The 21,311-nt window shown below is 43.3% G+C and overlaps 2 protein-coding genes across 2 annotated transcripts in view; one reads left to right on the top strand and one right to left on the bottom strand.

The window, feature by feature from the left end:
* Positions 1–2,579, bottom strand: part of elk3 (ETS transcription factor ELK3) — a 23,449-nt gene extending 20,870 nt beyond the window's left edge. The window contains exon 1 of the mRNA XM_042079075.1: positions 2,280–2,579. The gene's annotated coding sequence lies outside the window, so the exon portion shown is untranslated. The remainder of the gene's footprint in view (positions 1–2,279) is intronic.
* Positions 2,580–4,769: 2,190 nt separating this feature from the next.
* Positions 4,770–20,315, top strand: lta4h (leukotriene A4 hydrolase). The gene is made up of 19 exons (XM_042079066.1): positions 4,770–5,004; positions 5,710–5,840; positions 6,100–6,220; positions 7,367–7,435; positions 8,328–8,432; positions 9,231–9,283; positions 9,416–9,488; positions 12,552–12,692; positions 12,850–12,873; positions 14,403–14,473; positions 14,852–14,963; positions 15,643–15,787; positions 17,579–17,682; positions 17,863–17,933; positions 18,187–18,241; positions 18,437–18,532; positions 18,770–18,852; positions 19,099–19,203; positions 19,421–20,315. The coding sequence occupies exons 1-19, from the start codon at positions 4,849–4,851 to the stop codon at positions 19,557–19,559; spliced, it is 1,854 nt and encodes a 617-aa protein (XP_041935000.1). The 5' UTR covers positions 4,770–4,848; the 3' UTR covers positions 19,560–20,315.
* The last annotated feature ends 996 nt before the right edge of the window (positions 20,316–21,311 follow it).

Here is a 21,311-nt window from a genome sequence, read left to right on the forward strand (position 1 = left end):
TAAAAGAGCAAGAGAAAGGGGTGGGGTCCTTAACTTAACGCCATGGGCAAGAAACTGAAGCACAAACATTGATGAGGCAGCTCAGTGCTCCCATATGCCACACAGTATTTCATGCACAAGAACTTGTGACTTGTGACTTGTGACTGAGAATATGCATGAACTAGTGCTTGCTGAAAGACTTTGCACTTTACCCACTAAATAAAGTAGGGCCCAGTGATGTTAATATGCACTTAACATGTTATAACTGTGTTATAGGCTACGCTCTTGTGCACAAGGCCCAGTGGACGGGCAGAGACATGAGAAGACCCACCTGTGCATGAGCAAAGCACACTGTAGAACCGGAACACTGAGGTTGCCATGGAAATGAGATTTGTCAATAGAACATCTGCGTCTCATCCCTGGTTGCAAATACATTGTCCCATATCAGTGGAAATCTGCCACAATGACCACAATATGGATGTCCAACAGAGACTTTGCTGAGACGCATCTGTACATGCAGCATGAATACTCAAGACAGACTCTAATGTGACGACCTCTGTGGGAAACCTTTCTAACCTTTAGAGAACTTTGGCTGGCATAGAAGAGTTCCTAAGGGCTGAAACAGAACTTCGGCTGCACTCAATAAAGTCTCCCTCTTACAAACACACACACACACACACACACACACACACACACCTCCTCTCACCTCCAAACATCCTCTCATAAGAATGTTCTATGCTTCCACAGCATTTAGTAAGTTCCTGCAAGCGACAAGCAACCATACAGCCAATGGTTAGTGCCACAGCTGGGCTACATGGCCTCAGTCACCCCGCCCCCTCCCTTTTAGACCCATAGGTGCACAGGGGTCGAATACCCTAACCCTCGCCTAAACTTGTCACTGTCTAGGCCTAAACGTGTCACTGACAGCACTAATGACACTGTTAATCAGGTCATATTGACAACAAAAGTACGTGTGTGTGTGTGTGTGTGAGAGAGAGAGAGAGAGAGAGAATTTCCTCATGACGGCCGTTCAAGGGAGGCAGCACGTCAAGCCTGCGCTTCAACAATGGAACTTGCGCTTTCAAAGCGCGCCCGATGACAGCTCCTGGTCGGTCTGTAATGCTTTCCAACGAACAAGTAAGCAAGCAAGCCGCACCGTCTGCGCCAGCGGCCTTTAGAGAGTCAGTGCGTGTCTGAAACCTCTGCCAACAAACTGCGCCCGTGGACCACAATTATGCGCGCACGTTAATGAATATGCACAAAAAGGGTTTAAGCCAGGAACAGGACTCGACGCCTGCAAGACGCTCTGCCTGCCGCTCCAGAGTGCGCACAAAAGCCTCCAGTGTGCAGCAAACGGAAACTCCTAATGAGATTAGTTGGTGTGTTCAGACATTACTTAGCTATGACTAAATGTGCGCTCTTCCTGTTCGCAGGCAGTGGAAAATTCAGCGAGCTACTGCAAGAGGACCGTGTAGTACACACACACACACACACACACACACACACACACACACACACACAAACACACACTAGTCGAGTGAGTCTGGAGTGGAGTTTAACAGCTCTGTCTTTTGGCACAACGCCTTTGGGACAGCGCAGAGCGTAACCACCGTGTCCCCAGTTTACGCGTCTGCCCCTCTCACTTTGATAGCCACCACACACGTTGGCTGGTCATCACTAACAAACCTGCCACATACAGATAGAGATAGCCACTGCTGCAAGGCATCGGCGCGTCTCAGAGCTGAAAAGTTTCTTTGTTTGGCCCAATGACTCATTTTCAAGATGCTGTCTGCTGCCAGATTCAATCCGGAAGCGCATGGCAATTAGACTGCTTCTTCCAGACAAACCAGAAACTCTACTAGTGCTTTTAAAGAGCCAGCAACGCGATTTTGAGCGCAGCGCTGAAAACGTTTAGTTTCCAATCCTTTCCCAAAAAAAAACAATATACGTAAATAATCAACAGGAAGAAATACGCGCCTATAAGTGACGTACCATAAAAGCGCAGTGCGTAAACACAAATCTGTAACTCTGGCTGCTGCTGTAGTGTACGGTAATTCATTGATCACCGTGAGTTGAGGAAATATATTCATTGAACTGAACTCATATTCTAGACATAAGTATTCCATTCTGCTGTGTATGGCAAATTATATAATTTATTCAAGTTAATTGCGATCTGGCGTGATTAATACATGTACACAAGGTCTCATAGAAAATAACATGATTAATAAACATTCAAAGACATATATGTCCAACTGACTTAAAATAAGGCACACTGAATAAAATTATCTTCTCTAACTTACCCGGTGCGTAAATTTGTTTTTCCTGGTCAAGAATTATTGGAAAGTATTCCGTAAAATGCCCTGTTTTTCCATGCTTGCTGTCGTCTCCTCGGCTCAGTACGACTGTAATGGGATCCTGATTTTTTTTCTCTCGGTGTGTGTGTGTGAGTGTGTGTTTTTTTTCGCTTTGCTCCGAGCAGGAAGTTCGAGCAGGCAGACAGAGAGCCGGCTCACTTCCCCTCGCGCATTATTCCCCAGGCGCGCGGCCGTCTGTGTAAACACGCTTTTCCTCCTCTCCTCGCGCTCTACCCGCCGATGGCCAACACACACACACACACACACACACACACACACAGAGTTAATATTGTAACCCGAACTAAGCGCAGGACTGCTCCAACTGACGTCACCGTCTTCCTGCCCAGGACCACTGGGAGGAGCTCTTGTTCCTTCCTCCACACCACGAGCGTGTGTGTGTGTCTGTGTGTGTGTGTGTGTGTGTGTGTGTGATTGAAGTATTGAGGGAGGTTTGTGACCAAATTAACTGATGCATATTGGTTTTTCACATTCATTGCATGAACAAGCTTATGTTTTAGACCATGCATATGTGTGTGTGTGTGTGTGTGTGTGTGTGTGTGTGTGTGAGATGGGGCCACCATAGGGGAGTGGATCCATCTTCCGGTTTCCTGGAGGGATATCCTTCACTGACGGGAAACTGGAGCTCACAAAACATCTGCTCTCTCTCTCTCTCTCTCTCTCTCTCTCTCTCTCTCTCTCTCTCTGATTCTCTATTTCTGGCTATATTTCTGACTACAATATCAACCTACTATTCAGTAACCTTATCTGTATGTTAATATAGATTATACCTCTTTCTCACGTATACTGCAAAAATAAAATAGAATAAAGAATGAAGCTTTGTGTTATATATACAGTACACTGGATGGTGGAGACGGAGCAATTAAGGTGACACAGAAATGCCCCCTTTAGGCAAAATCCAGAAATGTCGCAACATGTGCAACTAATTAAAATGTCCAATTAGGCGCATTTTTAAGAAAGCGCCGCCACCTAGTGGTGAGATTTATCAGTTGCATCGGTTCAACCAACGCAAAGCAAGCGCAGTCTACTTGCGGTGCAGTTTTAGGACAGATCCTGTGACAGACTCAACCTTAAAATAAAAAAAGAAAGAAAACAAACAACAAAAATATCGAAACACATTTCCAAAATAATCACTAACTGAAGAACATTCTCATTCCATGAGTCATGGACATGAACAAGTTATTCTTGCAGTGGTTAGCCTTGGGTTTCTATTAACAATAGCGTAGAGGTTAACTAGGTGCTTTTTCCTTACCATATGAAAATAAATGCCTTTCCCTGTCAAGAAAAACAAAAGTACAGTAGCCTATCTGTTCTGAGACATGATGCCAATGCTGTTATTAGCCTACTTTCAGTGTCTGTGTTACTGTGATATTTCCCAAATTAACTAGGTCTATTCTACACTAGCGATAGTTAATGCCCTGGCAGGCTAAACTGTCCAAAACAAAACAACTGAAAACAAACAAATTCCCCATTTTAACATTTTAAAACTATTGAAGCCTCTTAATCTTAACCCTCTTCAGATGAACCATTACATGGATGAAGACCTCCATAGGATAGCTACCATGTAGCCCTATACCTCAAATGGCCTACACACCAATAGCATCATAAAGAGTACCAAATAGTCTGCCAACACAGGTAAACACCAGTGGCCTTTATTTAAACCCTGCTCTTCTAAATAAGCAACTACTGGCTTGCCATCAAAGCATCAAGACATGCAAAGACCTGAATATGAAGTTAAGTGGGTGATAAATGTACCGGTAATTCATTTCTCCGAACCAAATAATTAGACATTTGGTTTCCTATTTAATTTAACAGGAAATGGGTCTTTGTTTAACTTAGTCAATGAGTGTTAGCCTAAGTTGGTGAACTGAAGACTTTGCAAATTACAATACGCATACACTGTAGGTGTATTCTAAAAACAGTATCCACATAGTGGTGAGCGCCTCTGATTTATTAATCACCACTATGTGGATACTGTTTTTAGAATTGATTTAGATTAAGTGTTAGTATAATTTGTAATTTTGTTATTTGTATTTTAGTATATTTTTATATATTGTATTAAGTGTTAGTATAATTTGTATTTTAGTATATTTAGCATATTCTTTATCTTCTACTGTCCTTACTGCTTAGTTGTGTTTTTATATTATATACTTTAATTACTCTTCTGCTGTTAAAGAATGTGTTTGTCTTGTATGTATGCTGCTGAGACCTTGAATTTCCCCTGGGGATCAATAAAGTATCTATCTATCTATCTATCTATCTATCTATCTATCTAGGCCTAGGAAAATATGACCTAGAAAATTCCCCATATATTCGATAGATGGCGCCAAACTTGCTCTTTTGGTGGGTGGCCATAAAGCTCTTCGGTAGCAAGAAGCAAAGAGTGCCTTAAAAACTAGGACTCCCACAATGCAGCACACCGGCTGTCACATGGATCGAGCTTGAACTTAAATTGAGCATCAAGCTGTGCTAGTTTACTACTCTGAACGGACCGATCATGGCCCCAGCATCAGATCCCTGCTCTTTCTCCTCTTACACCAAATGCGCCACCAAACATCTGAACTTGACCTACCACGTGGATTTTGACAGCCATGTTCTCAAGAGCAAAGTCGCTCTTACTATTGAGGTCTTGGAGGACAAATTCACGTATCTGGTAAGGCTAGAGCGCATCTGTGTTGTTTTATGCACTGAACGCTAACGTTAGTTAGCTGTCATGCTAGTAAGGCTTCATTCATTTAGGTCGAAACCAAAATATGGGTCATTCTGTAGCGGGTGCGCTAACGTTACACACTATCATCCCATACTGTTCGAGGTGGCTAGCGCATATGGTGTTCGTTTAGATTTATTCGTCATATCTTTGTTTGGTAACGGTATTGTTTGTTACAGTCACACAACTAGCTGGCTAAAGTCTCTTAATGTTATCCTCCCGTTTGTGTCAACTGCCTGTCAGTTCATGGGAGAGTCAAATCAATCGAAACTAGATAGCTCGTGGACCTTCTGACCTATAGAATTGCTGCGTAGCTTGTATGCAACTATGTTAAGTTAGGCTGCATGTGTGGTCGTGGGGATTCCTTGTCAGCGATATCTGCGGTGTTTCTGAACTTTGATTTGCCCTTTCCGCGATGGGTCACAGACGTGTGGTTGCAAGTACCTTTGCTCAGAGTTTTGACAGGTGTGTCCGCCACCTTGTCAGGTTCACAGTGCAGTGCACAAGTCATCTGGAAGCAACTATGTGTGATATTTATCACGTCTATTGAAGCCAACCCGATCCCATTTGCAGTACCCAATAAAAATAAAGATATGATCAGTGTTGCACTACTCGACTTTTTGACACACTTCTCTCCCCCTCCTGCGCCAGACTCTTGATTCCCGGGACCTGAAGATCTCCGCGGTGACTGCCAATGGCCAGCCTGCTAAGTTCTCCCTGGGACCGCAGCACAGCTTCAAGGGCTCCCCGTTGGAGATAACACTGCCCTTTGAGCTCTCCAGGTATTCTACTTTAGTACTGAAAACTGATCGACATTCATAGGGCAGCTCACAGTAGTTGGTCACAGCACAGAAAAGTGAGCAAGTAATCGGATATGTCATAGTAACAGCACAACATGGTCCTGTTCAACTGTGCAAGTGAAATATATGACAGTAGCTGAACACCCCATTGTAGATAATCATGTATAGAAAATAAAATGTTTATGCTGTTTCCTCTTTTTGTCTCTGCTGTGTGTGTGTGTGTGTGTGTGTGTGTGTGTAGGGGTCAGCATGTGATTGTTGAAGTGACCTACGAGACATCTCCGAAGGCGTCGGCTCTGCAGTGGCTCACTCCTACTCAGACTGCCGGCAAGAAACACCCCTATCTTTTCAGCCAGTGCCAGGTGTGTGTGTGAGAGTGTTAGTGTGTCTGTGTTTGTGAGTATGTGCCAGAAAGAAATTCCTCTTCAGTCGGTGTAGAACACACACACACCACAATCAGACCTTATCAGCAGACAATTACAATAATGTAAATATCTCCACAGTATCCTCTCTGTATCACACATACTGAGTAAATGAAAAATGAATGTGGCAGTTAAAAGAAGCATGATAATGAATATGTGTGTGTGTGTTTGTGTGTTTGTGCGCGCCTGTGTTTGTCTGTGTGTATGTGCACACGCTTGCAAAAGCATGTAAGTGCTCAGCAAAGAATAGCTGGTTTAAAAGTAAACTGTCACTATCACGCACGCACACACACACACACACACACACACACACACACACACACACACACACACATACATTGCAGAAGTCCGTGTAGCACAACTGAGTCCTTGTGGTGATAGTTGCTTGTGGTGTGAGAGTGCAGGAACTAGAAGCCTAGAAGACTTTTTCCACACAACATGTAGCCAGTCTTGCGACTCCTCTGGCTCTTGCTAAACAACAAACGGTAGCTAGACCACAAGTCTGGTGCTTAGAGATTTAGCAAGCAAGATTTGTGTGTGTGCGCTCGTGCATGCATGCGTGTGTCTATAGTCAGGGAGGAAAAATATGTGTATGCAATGTATGCACTCGGCAATCTCTTGTCAGTGAATGCACAGTTTGTGTGTGTGTGTGTGTGCGTTTCTGGTGGAAAGAATCTTGCTGACGGCTTGCTATAAAATGATGCCCTCATTAATTACGTTCTCTGATTGTGGGCAATATCAGTAGTGCTGAGATGGGACATGCGTGAACACACTGATAAAGTGCACCAGAACTTTGAACAGTGGCTCTACTGTTGTAAAGGTGAGGGATAGGGAGGCTTGTGCATTTGGAGTGTGTGTGTGTGTGTGTGTGTAAGGAGTTGTTTCACATGGTGATGAGAATGCATTACACACACACACAGGTTTTTTACCTCAGATTTTCCAGTTCATATTTTCACCTCCAGTTTTCCAGCTCTTAAAATTCTAAATGTAATGATATAGATCGATGTACTGTATATACACACACACACACACACACACACACACCAGCACACATGGGAGTCATGTATTCATTGTGTCTTTTCTCAGGCCACCCACTGCAGAAGTATGGTTCCTTGTCAGGATACACCTTCAGTGAAACACACCTATTATGCTCAGGTAACACACACACACACACACACACACACACACACACACACACACACAAACTCTCTCTATCAAACACTTTCTGCTTTTTTAATTTTTTTTTTCTGTGAGCATGACAGTATGTGTATGACAGAGACAAACACCACATACACATTTACTATGGTAAATACATAGAAACAATAATGTTAATAATAATAACAGTAGTAGTAGTAGTAGTAGTAGACCATCCCAGTCCAAAAATAATGCTCTCAAACGATTTGCCTATTACAAGTTTATTTACCATCAAATTGGCTATGTTAAGTTGAAAATCTTGCATAGTGTACCTAAATTCGCTAATAGACAGTTGTGCATTGTCGTTTAACATCAGCCTGTGGCTGTGTTTTTAGCAGGTGAATTAATATTAGCAACTCTTGCATTAGGACACACCGGTGCGTCATTTTTTTTTTCTTTCTGCAATTGTGTTTGACACTGATGTTTCCTTTCTGAATAAACATGCCTTTTCTGCGCATGCGATATTCACAAACTGCGGCATAACTGTTAATTTTCAGTCATTCAGAAACAGTTCCTCATTACATTATTTTGCATGTTGCGTCGCTCGCTTATAACTAGCTTCATGTCTGTATCTCTGTCCTTTCACAAAACAGACAGGTTGTTGCCTCATTATTGGTTATTATTAATGACATGATATTGTCTGCTTTTCTTGAAACTGCCAATAATTCTGGTAAATATTTAGTGTTTGATTGCTTCCGTAGTGAAGTGACACCTTGTATTTGCAAGGAATAGCTCTGTTGGCCGAATCTCATTACGACTATAAATCAGCCAAGGGGCCAGGATTTATTTAACTTATTAACTTATTGTTTGTGTTTGTTTGTGTGTGTGTGTGTGTGTGTGTGTGTGCACACAGGTGTCTGTGCCCAAAGAGTTGGTGGCTGTGATGAGTGCCATGCGTGATGGACAGGAGGCTGATCCCCATGACAACAGCAGGATCATCTACCGCTTCAGGCAGCCGGTGAGTCACACACTCTCTCTTCCGTCCATCTATCAGTGTCAGTGATGGGGAACAGGCGAAGAGCCTCGTGCATGAATTTGTGTGGTGTGTGGGAGCGTTGAGCCGGCCAACCGATCGGTGTTTGCACCTAGAATCTTGCTCGTCTTATTAACTTGACAATATTATTTTGCTAATTTATCAAATTAGATTCAGTTCACTTTTGCTTGTTGCTTGACTTTTCAGGTCATTTAAAATTGGACACACATCTCTCTCTGTCTTTCTGGTTCCCCATCCTCTTTTTGCAGTCTCTCTGTCTGTCTCTCTCTCTCTCTCTCTCTTTCTTTCTTTCTTTCTTTCTTTCTTTCTTTCTCTCTCTTTCTTTCTTTCTTTCTTTCTTTCTTTCTTTCTTTCTTTCTTTCTCTCTCTCTCCCCCTCCACTTCCTTTTCATTTTCATGCACTCATATTTGTCATCCATGCCATCTTTCTCACTTCGCCTTTTTAATCTCCGATCTTGTTTTGCCACTCTAGTTTTCTCTCCCCTCATGCCATTTCTCAATTACACATACAGACACTGTGTGTGTGTGTGTGTGTGTGTGTGTGTGTGTGTGTGTGGAGAGAGAGAGGTGTGTGTGGAGAGAGAGAGGTGTGTGTGGAGAGAGAGAGGTGTGTGTGGAGAGAGAGGTGTGTGTGGAGAGAGAGGTGCGTGTGTGTAGAGAGAGAGAGGTGCGTGTGTAGAGAGCTGCATGTGTGTGTGGAGAGAGAGATGCATGTGTGTGTGGAGATAGAATGTCAGGCTGATGGTTCTATTGCCCCTGCAGGTGCCCATGCCCTCCTACCTCATTGCCATTGTGGTTGGTGCCCTGGAGAGCAGGTAAGTACTTGCACTCATAAACATGCAGTATATCATGCCCCTTATCACACACACACACACACACACACACTTGCATGAATCACCGTGGGCAACTACTGACATTGTGTTGATGACTTGTGTTTGTGTGTGCAGGGAGATCGGTCCCCGCACCAGGGTGTGGTCTGAGAAAGAGTACGTTGATCTGGCAGCGTTTGAGTTCTCAGAGGTGAGTGGCCTGCTTGTTCTCTATGTTAGATCGTTGGTTCCCAAAGACAGGGTTGCAGTAGATTTTATTTGGGTTGCCATCATAGCCTACTACACGACATAAATTGTGACTATCTTATACCATTCAGCCAGGAAAGCTAGGGGCTTACTATTTACTACCACAGTCATGGTTTTGTCATGACTTCCTCTGCATTTTTGTATGTAGAATAGCCTAAAATAGTGGCTCAAACTGAGGGGGGGATACACATCGCAGGGGGGACGCCAGAGCGTGGACATCTCACTCGCAAAATGAAATAACATTTCTGTGGACCGCTGTGCCACGGACCACGCAGTTGTAAAATGCAAGGGACATTAATCTGACACCAGCTCTTCAGCTTGGCTGATTAAAAGCTAAAATGAAGCCTTTAATCTGAAATCTCAAAGACCGCGCTGTCAACAACTAAAGTGCACACCCATAGACTAGACATTAGGCTGTTGAATTTGCGTTTTAGGCTGCAGATAGTTTTGATTGCAGATGCACTCTTTACAGTTAATATCTGCCTTATCACAACAGTGCGTTAGATTAGGCTCCAATTTAAATGGACATTTTAAACGCTATTTTCCTCTCATTTCCGTCTCAAACTCCACTACAGTAGGCGCATTATCGCTCATTTTTCGCCAATTGCGCAAAAGCCTCTTGTTCTGATATTTATTCATTTCACATTCTTACAAAATAGCCAACACAACACTAATACACAGCAAGCACACAAGTTTATCTCCAGAGGAAAATGGATTTGACTTTCCAAATAAAAAAACCTCCACAAATAGGCTACAATATAACGACTTGAGTTATTTGCATAGGCAAATGTGGTGTTATGGATCCATTTGTCTGCAACACAGCGCAGCCTAAATGGAGAGATTGTGACCACACTGACTCCTGAGTCCACTCAGAAACAGATAGACTGACCTTGTCCTTTCTATTCCTTCTTTGTGTTTGTGTCTGAACTCTCTCTGTCTCCCTCTCACTTCCTCTCCCTCTCTCCTCCTCACTTTTTATTCTATTTCTCTCGTCCCTCAGTTTCCGTCTCCTCTCGCTTTCTGTTCTGTTTTCATCTCCTCTCTCTCTCTCTCTCTCTCTCTCTCATATAAGCTTATGTGCGCAATAAGCTAATAAATGAGTAATACGATTTCACTGACAACCGTCTATCGACTTTTGCATTGTGATCTTGCAAAATAACACCATGTAGACACATTTTAGCCACAGGTGAGCTCTATCAATAATAAGCTTTATTTGTATAATAAGCTTAATTTGTATTGCACCTTTCATACACAGAATGCAGCTCAAAGTGCTTTACATTTGGAACATGTAACACAATAATAAAGAAGAGTCAGTCATTATCAGTCATTCGTCTTCGTTGCTGTGGCCGTTTATGATCCAATCAGCAACATCAAGCATCAAGCCCTAACTAGAAATGCAATTCCGAGGAATTACACGAGGGGATGCAGTCTGCTGGTTAGGGTGTTTGTTGGGGCTGTTGAGCTTGCTGCTAGCTGGTTGGTAGGGTAATTGTGATACCTGCAAAGGTGCTTTTGGAGTAACCAAATTTGAATCTTGTGTGACATGGCATTCTTGAGATATCATACCTTTTTGACCTTGACATTTGACCTTCAACTTCCAACTTCAACTTCATCTTTGAGTCCATAAAAACACTCGTACCAAATTTGAAGCATGTACGTCAAGCCGTTCTGGAGATATAATGCTGAATGCATGAGAGATGGCTGGGACTTTTATTTTGACACACAGGAAACACTTTAACAGGATGTGTAGTTCAGGTAGAGCTAGATTGTATGCTTAGAGGCTGAGACAGTTGAATTCCTCCCAGGTTGACACCTGTGCCAGTGTTCTGATTAGCCTGGGAACTGCTCTGAGAACTACTTAACGATTGCAGCTGGCTCTATTATGACATCACAGCCCCCATTCAAGTCTATGGGGGAAAAATACACTTTTAATTACAAATATCTCAAAAAATATAAACTTCTCAAAAATGAAAAACGGATAGGACGGTAAAGCCTTGGAAGATCTACGGAACAGCGTTTGAACCAAATTTGTACGTTAAGTGGTTTGGGCTGAATAGCGCACACAAAAAGGTAAAAAGAAAAATAATAAGAAGTCGTCTCCGGATATCAATAGAGGGGATGCATCCCCTCTAATCACCAGGGGTGGACCACACAGGAAATGCAGACATTTTTAATGCTTCATAAGTCATTTCTTATAGCCACAGATTCACATGTTGATATGGAGTGTGCAGTTTGAAGGTTTTTTTTTTTTTTTTTTTGTTGGTGTGTTCTGAGAAAGAGTATGTCAATCAGACAGCTTTTGAGTTCTCAGGGGTGAGAGATGGAGAGTGTTTGACCCCTGAACCCACTCAGAAACAGACTGACTGACTTTGTCCTTTCTATTCCTCCTTTGTCTTCCTTCCCTCTCTCTGTCCTCCTCTCCCTCTATGTTTCCCCATTCCTCTCTCTCTCTCTCTCTCTCTCTCTCTATCTATCTATCTATCTATCTATCTATCTATCTATCTATCTATCTATCTATCTATCTATCTATCTATCTCGCTCTCTTAATCTCATTCCGTTTCCTTTCTCTCGCTCTGTTGTTTTCCTCTCTCCTGGATCTCCCTCCTTCTCTCTGTCTCTCACTCTCTCTGTCTCTCTGTCTCTCTCTCTCTCTCTCTCTCTCTCTCTCTCTCTCTCTCTCTCTCTCTCTCTCTCTCTCTCTCTCTCTCTCTCTCTCTCTCTTTCTCTCTCTCTCTCAAATTCAAATTCAAATTCAAAGAAGCTTTGTTAGCATGACTGTTTGTGTACAGTGTTGCCAAAGCCAGTATTACAGATATCTCTCTCTCTCTCTGTTTTTTTTTTTATTGCCATTACTCAATGAAGCGGTGTTGCCAAAGCAAACGTATAACAAACTACCGGTAATATAAAACAAGTACAGTATCTGTTTGGAAAAAAGAGAAGGAACAATAAAATGTATAATAATAATAATAATAATAATAAACTAAATGATAAGTTCTCTCTCTCTCAGACGGAGTCCATGCTGAAGACTGCGGAGTCTCTGGCAGGGCCGTATGTGTGGGGTCAGTATGACGTGCTGGTGCTGCCGCCATCTTTCCCCTACGGCGGAATGGAGAACCCCTGCCTTACTTTCGCCACGCCCACCCTACTGGTGAGACACACACACACACACACACACACACACACACACACACACACACAGAGCATAGTTGTGTTCATCTCTTGTAACACAGACTAGATGTTTTGGTGTTCTAGATTTCTAGTGTTGTAGTGGTCTTATGTTCTGTTTTCTTTGCCCCTTTATGCAGGCTGGGGACAAATCCCTGTCTAACGTAAGTCTCTCACACACACACACACACACACACACACACACACTCAATGTGTGGGTACATTTTGATTTATTTTTATTTTTTATTTATGTTTTAATAGGGGTTAGTAATAAGCTAATAAACGGGTAATAAGACTCCACTGACCGCTGTCCAGCAGTTGAAAACATTTGAGGCTCACTGAGTCTAAAAGGTTCTCATAATTTCCATTGTGCCTGTTCTTGCTGCTCACTTTTGATAGATTAATCCACCGACTCTAGCCTCATTTGTGCCACATTGATTGCATAATGTTGACAATAAGCATACGTTAAGTTATCATAAGCGGTCGTCATTGCTTTGATAATGAAAGGATGTGATGACCTGTTGCAGTCTTCACATTTCTGTTTGCTATTAAAAATAAACTATAGCGTAGCCACCTAGTAGAGTGGAATATGTTTTAATTAGCAAAGATATGCATCATACACATGCACATCATGGTTCATGTCATGCTTAGCTTCAGGAGAACGAATCATTGAAGACTCACCAATTCGATTCTACAAAGGCAAAGTAAGCATAGGCCAGCACTGTTGGGCCATACTTCAAACTATAGGCTAGTGAGTTCAGGGCAGGCTGATAGCATTCTAACCAACCCATTACCTTAAATTAGCCTATGTTCCAAATGATGCTTTATGGTAAGGTAACGTTTAAGTTAGATCTGCTGCATGAAGGAGAGTGAGAGGACAACTGTATTCTACTTGAATGTTTGATAAATAGGTCAATCTCATTGCAAGGTTTTAATGCATGATTGGATTATAAACCTTAAATAGATTCTGTGTTATTTGCTCTGTTTTTTTTTTTTTTTTTTTTTTTATCCAGGGCTAATAGAAAAACATCCCTTATCTAACGACACCACTGCAATGCAGTGTGATATTGCAAAATGATATGCAAATCCAGTAAAACACCACATAGACACATTTTAGCCACAGATAAGCTCCACCAAGCCCTAGTCACCAGAGGAAGGCCACACAGGAAATCATGTAGACGTCTTTCATTTTTCGTCAGTCATTTTTCACAGCCACAGATTTGCATGTTCGGATTATGCAGTTTGAATGTTTGTTTGTTGTTTTTTAATGGTTTAATTTCATAGAAGCTTAAACATTTACAGATATTATCAGTCATACAATATTTCAATTAAATACCTTCACTTCATTTTTTCAGTCGGCAGTCAGCACGAAGGTGTTTAAATGTGTTTATAGTGTTCAACTAAGGACTTTTCATTTTACAGCATCCTCAGCCATGACTATAATCATTACCAATGGGTCTAGATAATCTATCTTATCTAGATAAGATAGATTATCTAATCGATAAGAAAATGCTAATCACTAATCTATTCTGTTGCTATTTGTTTCTATTCAATCCAACCGAACACCCCTGAAAACTGACTCCGCTTATTGGAACTAACACTCTGTGATACCTATACTTAAAAACTAATGCTTCACTGGGATGTGACAGTTAAGCTAAGAATTTCACTTAGTTTGTTTGTTTGTTTGTTCCAGGTCATTGCTCACGAGATCTCGCACAGCTGGACAGGAAACCTAGTGACCAATAAGACCTGGGAGCACTTCTGGTGCGTTAGTTACACTCTTGAGTGGATCTTAACGGACCGTTACTGCTCAAAGCCAGCACAACTCTGCAGTGTAGTGATTTTGTGTTTGTGTAGTAGTTTCATATTTCATATTGTTTTTTTTAAACCCTTAAATCACTCTAGTCTTTTCAGATACACTGGGTATCAAGCATGCCTGTGTGTCTCCCATCTCAATCCATTCATAACCTACCAAAGTGTGTCAGTTTTATATGCAACAATCACGTTTCTCTCTCTCTCTCTCTCTCCCTCCCTCCCCCCTTCTCTCTCTCTCTCTCTCTCTCTCTCTCTCTCTCTCTCTCTCTCTCTCTCTCTCTCTCTCCCTCTCTCCCTCCCCCCTTCTCTCTCTCTCCTCCTCTCTAGGCTGAATGAGGGCCACACTGTATATCTGGAGAGAATGATTGGCAGGTGCCTGGAGAACGAGCAGTTCAGACAGTTCAAAGCCATGGGGGGCTGGAAAGACCTGCAGGAGTCTGTAAGAGCCACACACACACACACACACACACACACACTATTTTTGCACTGCCACATTTTTTGCACTGAATTCAGGTTTTGTGTTTATGTAATCGATGTGCACATTTTATCGTGTGTGGGTGTGGGAGAGCAGGGCCATATGTAGATAGCTAAACTCTCCACATTTCAGTCATTTATGAGAAAACAGCACAGAAAAACCACCAACACCCCCACCACAGCCTCTTGATGCTGCACGCAACTCTGAACTACTGAACGAGCCTAGACAGCCAACTTCCTACTTCCATGCACATACAGCAAACAAGCAAGTCAGACATACACACTTACTCCGCCAAGTAGGACACCACACACACACACACACACACACACACACACACACACACATCACTGTTTGGCACAGTATCTCTCTCTCTCTCTCTCTCTCTCTCTCTCTCTCTCTCTCTCTCTCTCTCTCTCTCTCTCTCTCTCTCTCTCTCTCTCTCTCAATTCAAGGTTGCTTTATTAGCATGACTGTAGGCAGTGTTGCCAAAGCACCAGCAAAACAGTATAACAATTTTTACAGTAACAATTAGAACATTTAAGGGCCACCATTAATCTCTCTCTCTCTTTCTTTCTCTCTCTCTCTCTCTCCCCCCAATCTGTCCTTTTCATTAATCCTGTTGCCCTCCTCCTCCCTTGTCCAGGTGAACACGTTTGGCGCCAACAGCCCCCTGACTAACCTGGTGCCTGACCTAAACGAGGTGGACCCCGACGTAGCCTTCTCTTCCGTGCCTTACGAGAAGGGATTCGCTCTGCTCTACCATCTGGAGGAGCTCATGGGAGGACCAGGTAACGGAGACCCCCCCCCCCCCCCCCCCCCCCCACACACACACACACACACAGCTTACAGTCAAGGCTAAATTTACATTAATTCAAAATAAAGACATCGCAATTGGCGCTAACTGCAGCTTCTGTCATAATGTGATTGCCTATGTTGCTGTCAATCCCCTGGGCCACATCCTAACCACCAATGAGAGCGTCTCTCGGATGAAAACTCCTCTTTAGACACTCTGAAGAATTGATGCAAGGCCATTTTGTCAGGGCTTCAACCCCGAATGTTTAAAGTGTAGTCCCGAATATAATTTGAAAAGTAGTCTGACAAGGCCTATTGTTTTGTGACACAACTAAACACTCTCTATAGAACGTCAATATCATATTGAAGTGATGAGGTTGCAAAAGTAAAGCAGATAGAAAGAACTCCTGCAAATCTAGCCTACAACACGCACACAGACAGCTTCATGTGCAGGGGAGAGTGATTGCTTTCTGATGGTATGATGGTAGGCCTATGATTATGGATAGAAGGATCATTCTGAAAAGGAAATGATTAAGGCAATGAGGAGCAATGCTATAGTGGAATACTTATGTTGCTGTATCAGCAGATGAGAAGGACCTGAGAGTGCTGCTGACGACGTGACAGCCTCATAGGCTCACAGGCTGGTGAAGGAGAAAGCTACATCTAGCTAGCTAGTTGAGCACAGTGACTCTGCTTTTGTGAGAAGGCACACCATTCATAAAAACATGACCGACCTTTACAAAATAATTACACCAGTGTGGGTGATGTAGCACAGTTTGAGAACCACTGCCTCCACCTATTGTCGGCTAATGCGCTTTTAACTGGAAATCTGGTTGGATAGTCTATATCTTGTTTTTTTTGTTAGCGGCGAGATGTCCACACAAAATGAAATTTCTGTTTATAAAAATAAAGCAAAGTGTTTTTCTTCTAGTATGTGGGTAACATATGGCCATGTCAATGTCTCTTGTGAGTTGCACTGTTTTCCATGCATACAGTATGTCTGGCTAATGGGAGAATGTTCAGGAGTCAAACGCCAGATCATGCATGCGTGTTTTAGGCATAGTGCAGGTCCTATTCTGTGACTGAAAGTGTGCAGAAATGGTGCCTTTACTTAACAGCATTTAAGAAATTTCCTCAGGGGGTGACACCCACGGTCGGACGCCCGCAAACTGTACTGGTGTTTTTGTGTGCGTAAGGTGCTGGAATGCATACATTACTGCTTTCTCAAAAATCGTATAGCAACAATTCATGTGCTTTGTTTTTTGTGTGAGGTTTATTTTGGGCGTTGGTATTGGGCCTTTTTTTGTTTGAGCACCCACCGACGGAAACATAAATCGGAGCCTATGCACGCACACACACACATAGAGAAATGGAGCAAATGCATGAGTTTCACATATATTATCTCTCTCTCTCACTCTCTCACACACACACACACACACACACACACACACTCTCTGATACTGATCTGCATGCAAGCAAAACATCCAGCCTACAAAACCACATTCACGTATACAGTGGGGGGAAATATGAAATATGAATGAAATATGAGGAAGCCACACCCTTTTTTGTGCTGTCTGTGTCCCTCTGCCGAGGTGTTCATGTGCTCACACACACACACACACACACACACACTCTTTAAAATATGATGAGCTGTGTGTGTCCTGTCCGCAGAGGTGTTCATGGGCTTTGTGAAGTCCTACATCCAGCTGTTTGGCTACAGCAACATATGTGTACACACACACACACACACTCTTTAAAACATGATGTGCTGTGTGTCCTGTCTGCAGAGGTGTTCATGGGCTTTGTGAAGTCCTACATCCAGCTGTTTGCCTACAGCAGTGTGACCACGGAGGAGTGGAAGAACTACCTCTTCACCTACTTCAAGGACAAGGTGCCCCCCCCCCGGCCCTGCGTAGTGCCCACTCTGGGCATACGGTGCCACTCTACCCTGCCCACTCTAATATCTAATATGGGCACTTGTACTGGCGCATACAGACAGTTTGCATACACAAGTGGATACACAAAGGAGTGTTTTATGTTATTTACTTTGTGTGTGTGTGTGTGTGGTCAGGTGGATATCCTGAATAAGGTGGACTGGAATGCCTGGATGCACACACCTGGGATGCCCCCAGTCAAGCCACAGTGAGAACACGCAACACACCTGCTCACTCTTCTCACATCTCTCATCTCTTACACAGCCTCAAACGCTCATACGCACACACACACACGCATGCACACACCCACACTCACACGCTCATACGCATACACACACACGCTCATACATACTCTCACACACACACACCCGCACATGAATGCACCCTGTTGTCTTGTTCTTGTGTGTGTTGGCTCTCTGCCTTGACTCTTGGGCTGGACTGACTCGTCTGTCTCTGTGCAGGTATGACACCACCATGGCAGACGCCTGCATCGCCCTCTGCCAGAAATGGATCAAGGTACACGACACCATACATGTCAAATAGTTGGAAAGACTGTTACTTTTCTGGGTTTAGAATATCTTGATGAATAAAGACATGAAGTTTGTAGGAAATCTAATCTCCCCCTCATTCTCTCTCTCTCTCCCCCCTTTTCCCCCTTTCCTCCTCTTTTCTTGCTCTCTTTCTCTCACACACACACACACACACACACAGGCCAAAGAGGGGGACCTGTCTGGCTTCAGTGCTGCAGATGTGAAGACCCTGTCCTCTCATCAGGTCATCGAGTTCCTGTCTCTGCTGCTGCTAGAGGTATCCACCCCATCACATGATCCTATGATCACATGTCTGCCTCCCATAATGAAACCCAGGGAACAGGACTAGTCTTCTCTCATAATCCACTCCTTTAGATACTAGCTAACGGGCAAGCTTCAAAAGCCATTGCTAATGTCAAACACTGCCTGTTTACTTGATATGTGTAGTATCTGATTGTGTGTGTGTGTGTGTGTGTGTGTGTGTGTGTGTGTGTGTGTGTCCGTCCATGTCCAGGAACCCCTTCCTCTGTCCCACGTGAAGAGGATGCAGGAGGTGTACGACCTGAACGCCGTCAAGAACTCTGAGATCCGCGCCAGGTAATGTGCTGAATAACTCCCATGTCACCTACAAGTGAGATATAAACAGGTGTGGGATATACCGCTATCTCACTTAACCCCAGTGTGTTTGTGTGTGTGTGTGTGTGTGTGTTGTGTGTGTGGTGTGTGGTGTGTGGTGTGTGGTGTGGTGTGTGGTGTGTGGTGTGTGGTGTGTGGTGTGTGGTGTGTGGTGTGTGGTGTGTGGTGTGTGGTGTGTGGGGTGTGGGGTGTGGTGTGTGTGTGTAGATGGCTGCGTCTGTGTGTGAAGTCTCACTGGGAGGAGGCTGTGTCCTTGGCACTGAAGATGGCCACAGAGCAGGGGAGGATGAAGTTCACACGGCCTCTCTTCCGGTAACCTATGACCATGACCTATGACCAACCGATAACCATAGCTTGAATACTTTCATCATTATTTATTTATTTATTTTTATATCATCTGTAAATGTGTGTTTAGTTCAGACGGTGTGTGTGTGTGTGTGTAGATATAATTGTGTTTGTATAAAATGTATTGTATGTCTGTGTGTAAAAAAACTATTGTATAAAAAATCCTATTGATTGTTGTGTGTAGGGAGGTGTACACCTGGGATAAGCACCGTGAGCTGGCTGTGAAAACCTTCCTGGAGACACGCGCCGCCATGCACCCGGTGACCGCCATGCTGGTGGCCAAAGACCTGAAGGTGGACCAGACCCAGAGCACCGGCCTGTAAAGTTCCACACAGGCTCCGCACGGGGGACCACTCATTGTTTCCGACATCCCATTATTCCGACGACTCAGTAGTCCGACAAAATGGCCGTTGGCCTGACAGCCCGTTAATTCCGATGACCCAAAGCCCAGTGCTCCGGTGGACTATTGAGTGGTTGGAATAATGCAGTGTGGGAACAATGACATGGCCTCCACACAGGCCTTGATGCAGGGTGGGTCAACCATGGAGGTGTCCCCCAAAACAAGCTCTTATTTACCCTGGTGCTTTCTTTTCATTTTGGCCAAAAAATATGTGCGCTTTTCTTAATCATGCATCAGCCACTCACTGGCATCACTTACACACACACCTCTCTTCCACACACACACAGACGCGCAACATGTCAGCATACACATACGCACAGTAGTTAACAATTGGTGCACACACAGTATTAAGCGATATCAACACATTGCCTCCTCAGTATGAATGAAATGGAATGTCCACCTTTTTGGTTTCACATGTTAACTTCTCAAACATGTGGGGTACTGATAAACCTCACGTGTGTGTGTGTGTATGTATGTGTGTGTTTGCTTGATGGAGGTCCAGTAGTCAGTATCTCAGGGCAGACTCCTCTGTTTTCAGTGTTATCACAGAGCCTTGTGTCTGGCTTTTTATTTTTTAAACTGAGTAACTGTCCAAAATGTGGCATTCTGTTTCTAGCATTTTTTTTAAAACTGAGCATCTGTCAAAAATGAATAAAATTAAAATACTGTCCGTGAATAATCTTTTATGTTGAGGGTGTGTCTTTTTTTCATTCATAACAACTTCAGAACAAGTATGCACTAGTTCACATGGCAGTAGTCTACACATATTCCACCCCTTCCTGTATTAAATAGGAAAACAGCTGCCCGATAACTGCCCAAAGTGTGTTACCAAGATGGTCGCCAATGGGGGGACCTGCCTATAAGGACTGTCTAGGGTCTGAGGTGCGAGTCACGAGTTCAACACTAACAACCAATTAATAATTTCCTGGCCAGCAGTGTCAGCTCAACCTGTAGGTGACAAGCAGGAATCCATGTAAGCTAAGCATGTATCACCCTTACTGCTGACTGGATGGGAGACCTCCAGGGAGAGTTAAGGTGAGCTGCCTTAACAATGGTGGTTCTAAAAGTCCTGTGGTCAAAGCCAAACCTAAAGTTGTGCGTGCACATTTAACCACTGAAGTCAAAAAATTAAACAGAGTAGGGGATTTTGTCCTGGTGAATCTGACTCATTCCATCTGACCAACCAATCAGCCCCACTTGTGTAAATGCCAGATTGATTCCACTCATCCACCCCCTTAAACCTGTATGCATCGCCTGGGTGAGCTTTCCTGCCTCACTGGAGGGAGCTATATACATGTCATGTGCACTGTAAAGGGTGAATGATTCTAAAAACAATGTTCATATTTCAAAGTTTTATAATGGAGAAGTATTCAAGGACATCACACAATCTTTTCAGTTACAAAACATGTACAAGAACCAAACTGTACAGTTTACAGTTAAGTTTTACATAGAGAGTTCATGATGCTCTCATTCACCTATATTATGGCAGAGATTCTATCATCATTTAACAGTTTTTATGTGTTAAAACCATGCCTGCCTGAGGCACTCAGAGAGAAATTAAACTATTTCTTGTTTCCTTTTTCTTATTTTTAACATAAACAGCCTCTTCTGCAACGATAGTCTAAAGATCTCTTTTTTTTTCTTGGGCTTTCTGTTACCCCGCTGCTTCTTGAGC

The sequence above is a fragment of the Alosa sapidissima genome, chromosome 22 (genome assembly GCF_018492685.1).
Source record: "Alosa sapidissima isolate fAloSap1 chromosome 22, fAloSap1.pri, whole genome shotgun sequence".
NCBI classification, from domain to species: Eukaryota; Metazoa; Chordata; class Actinopteri; order Clupeiformes; family Clupeidae; genus Alosa; species Alosa sapidissima.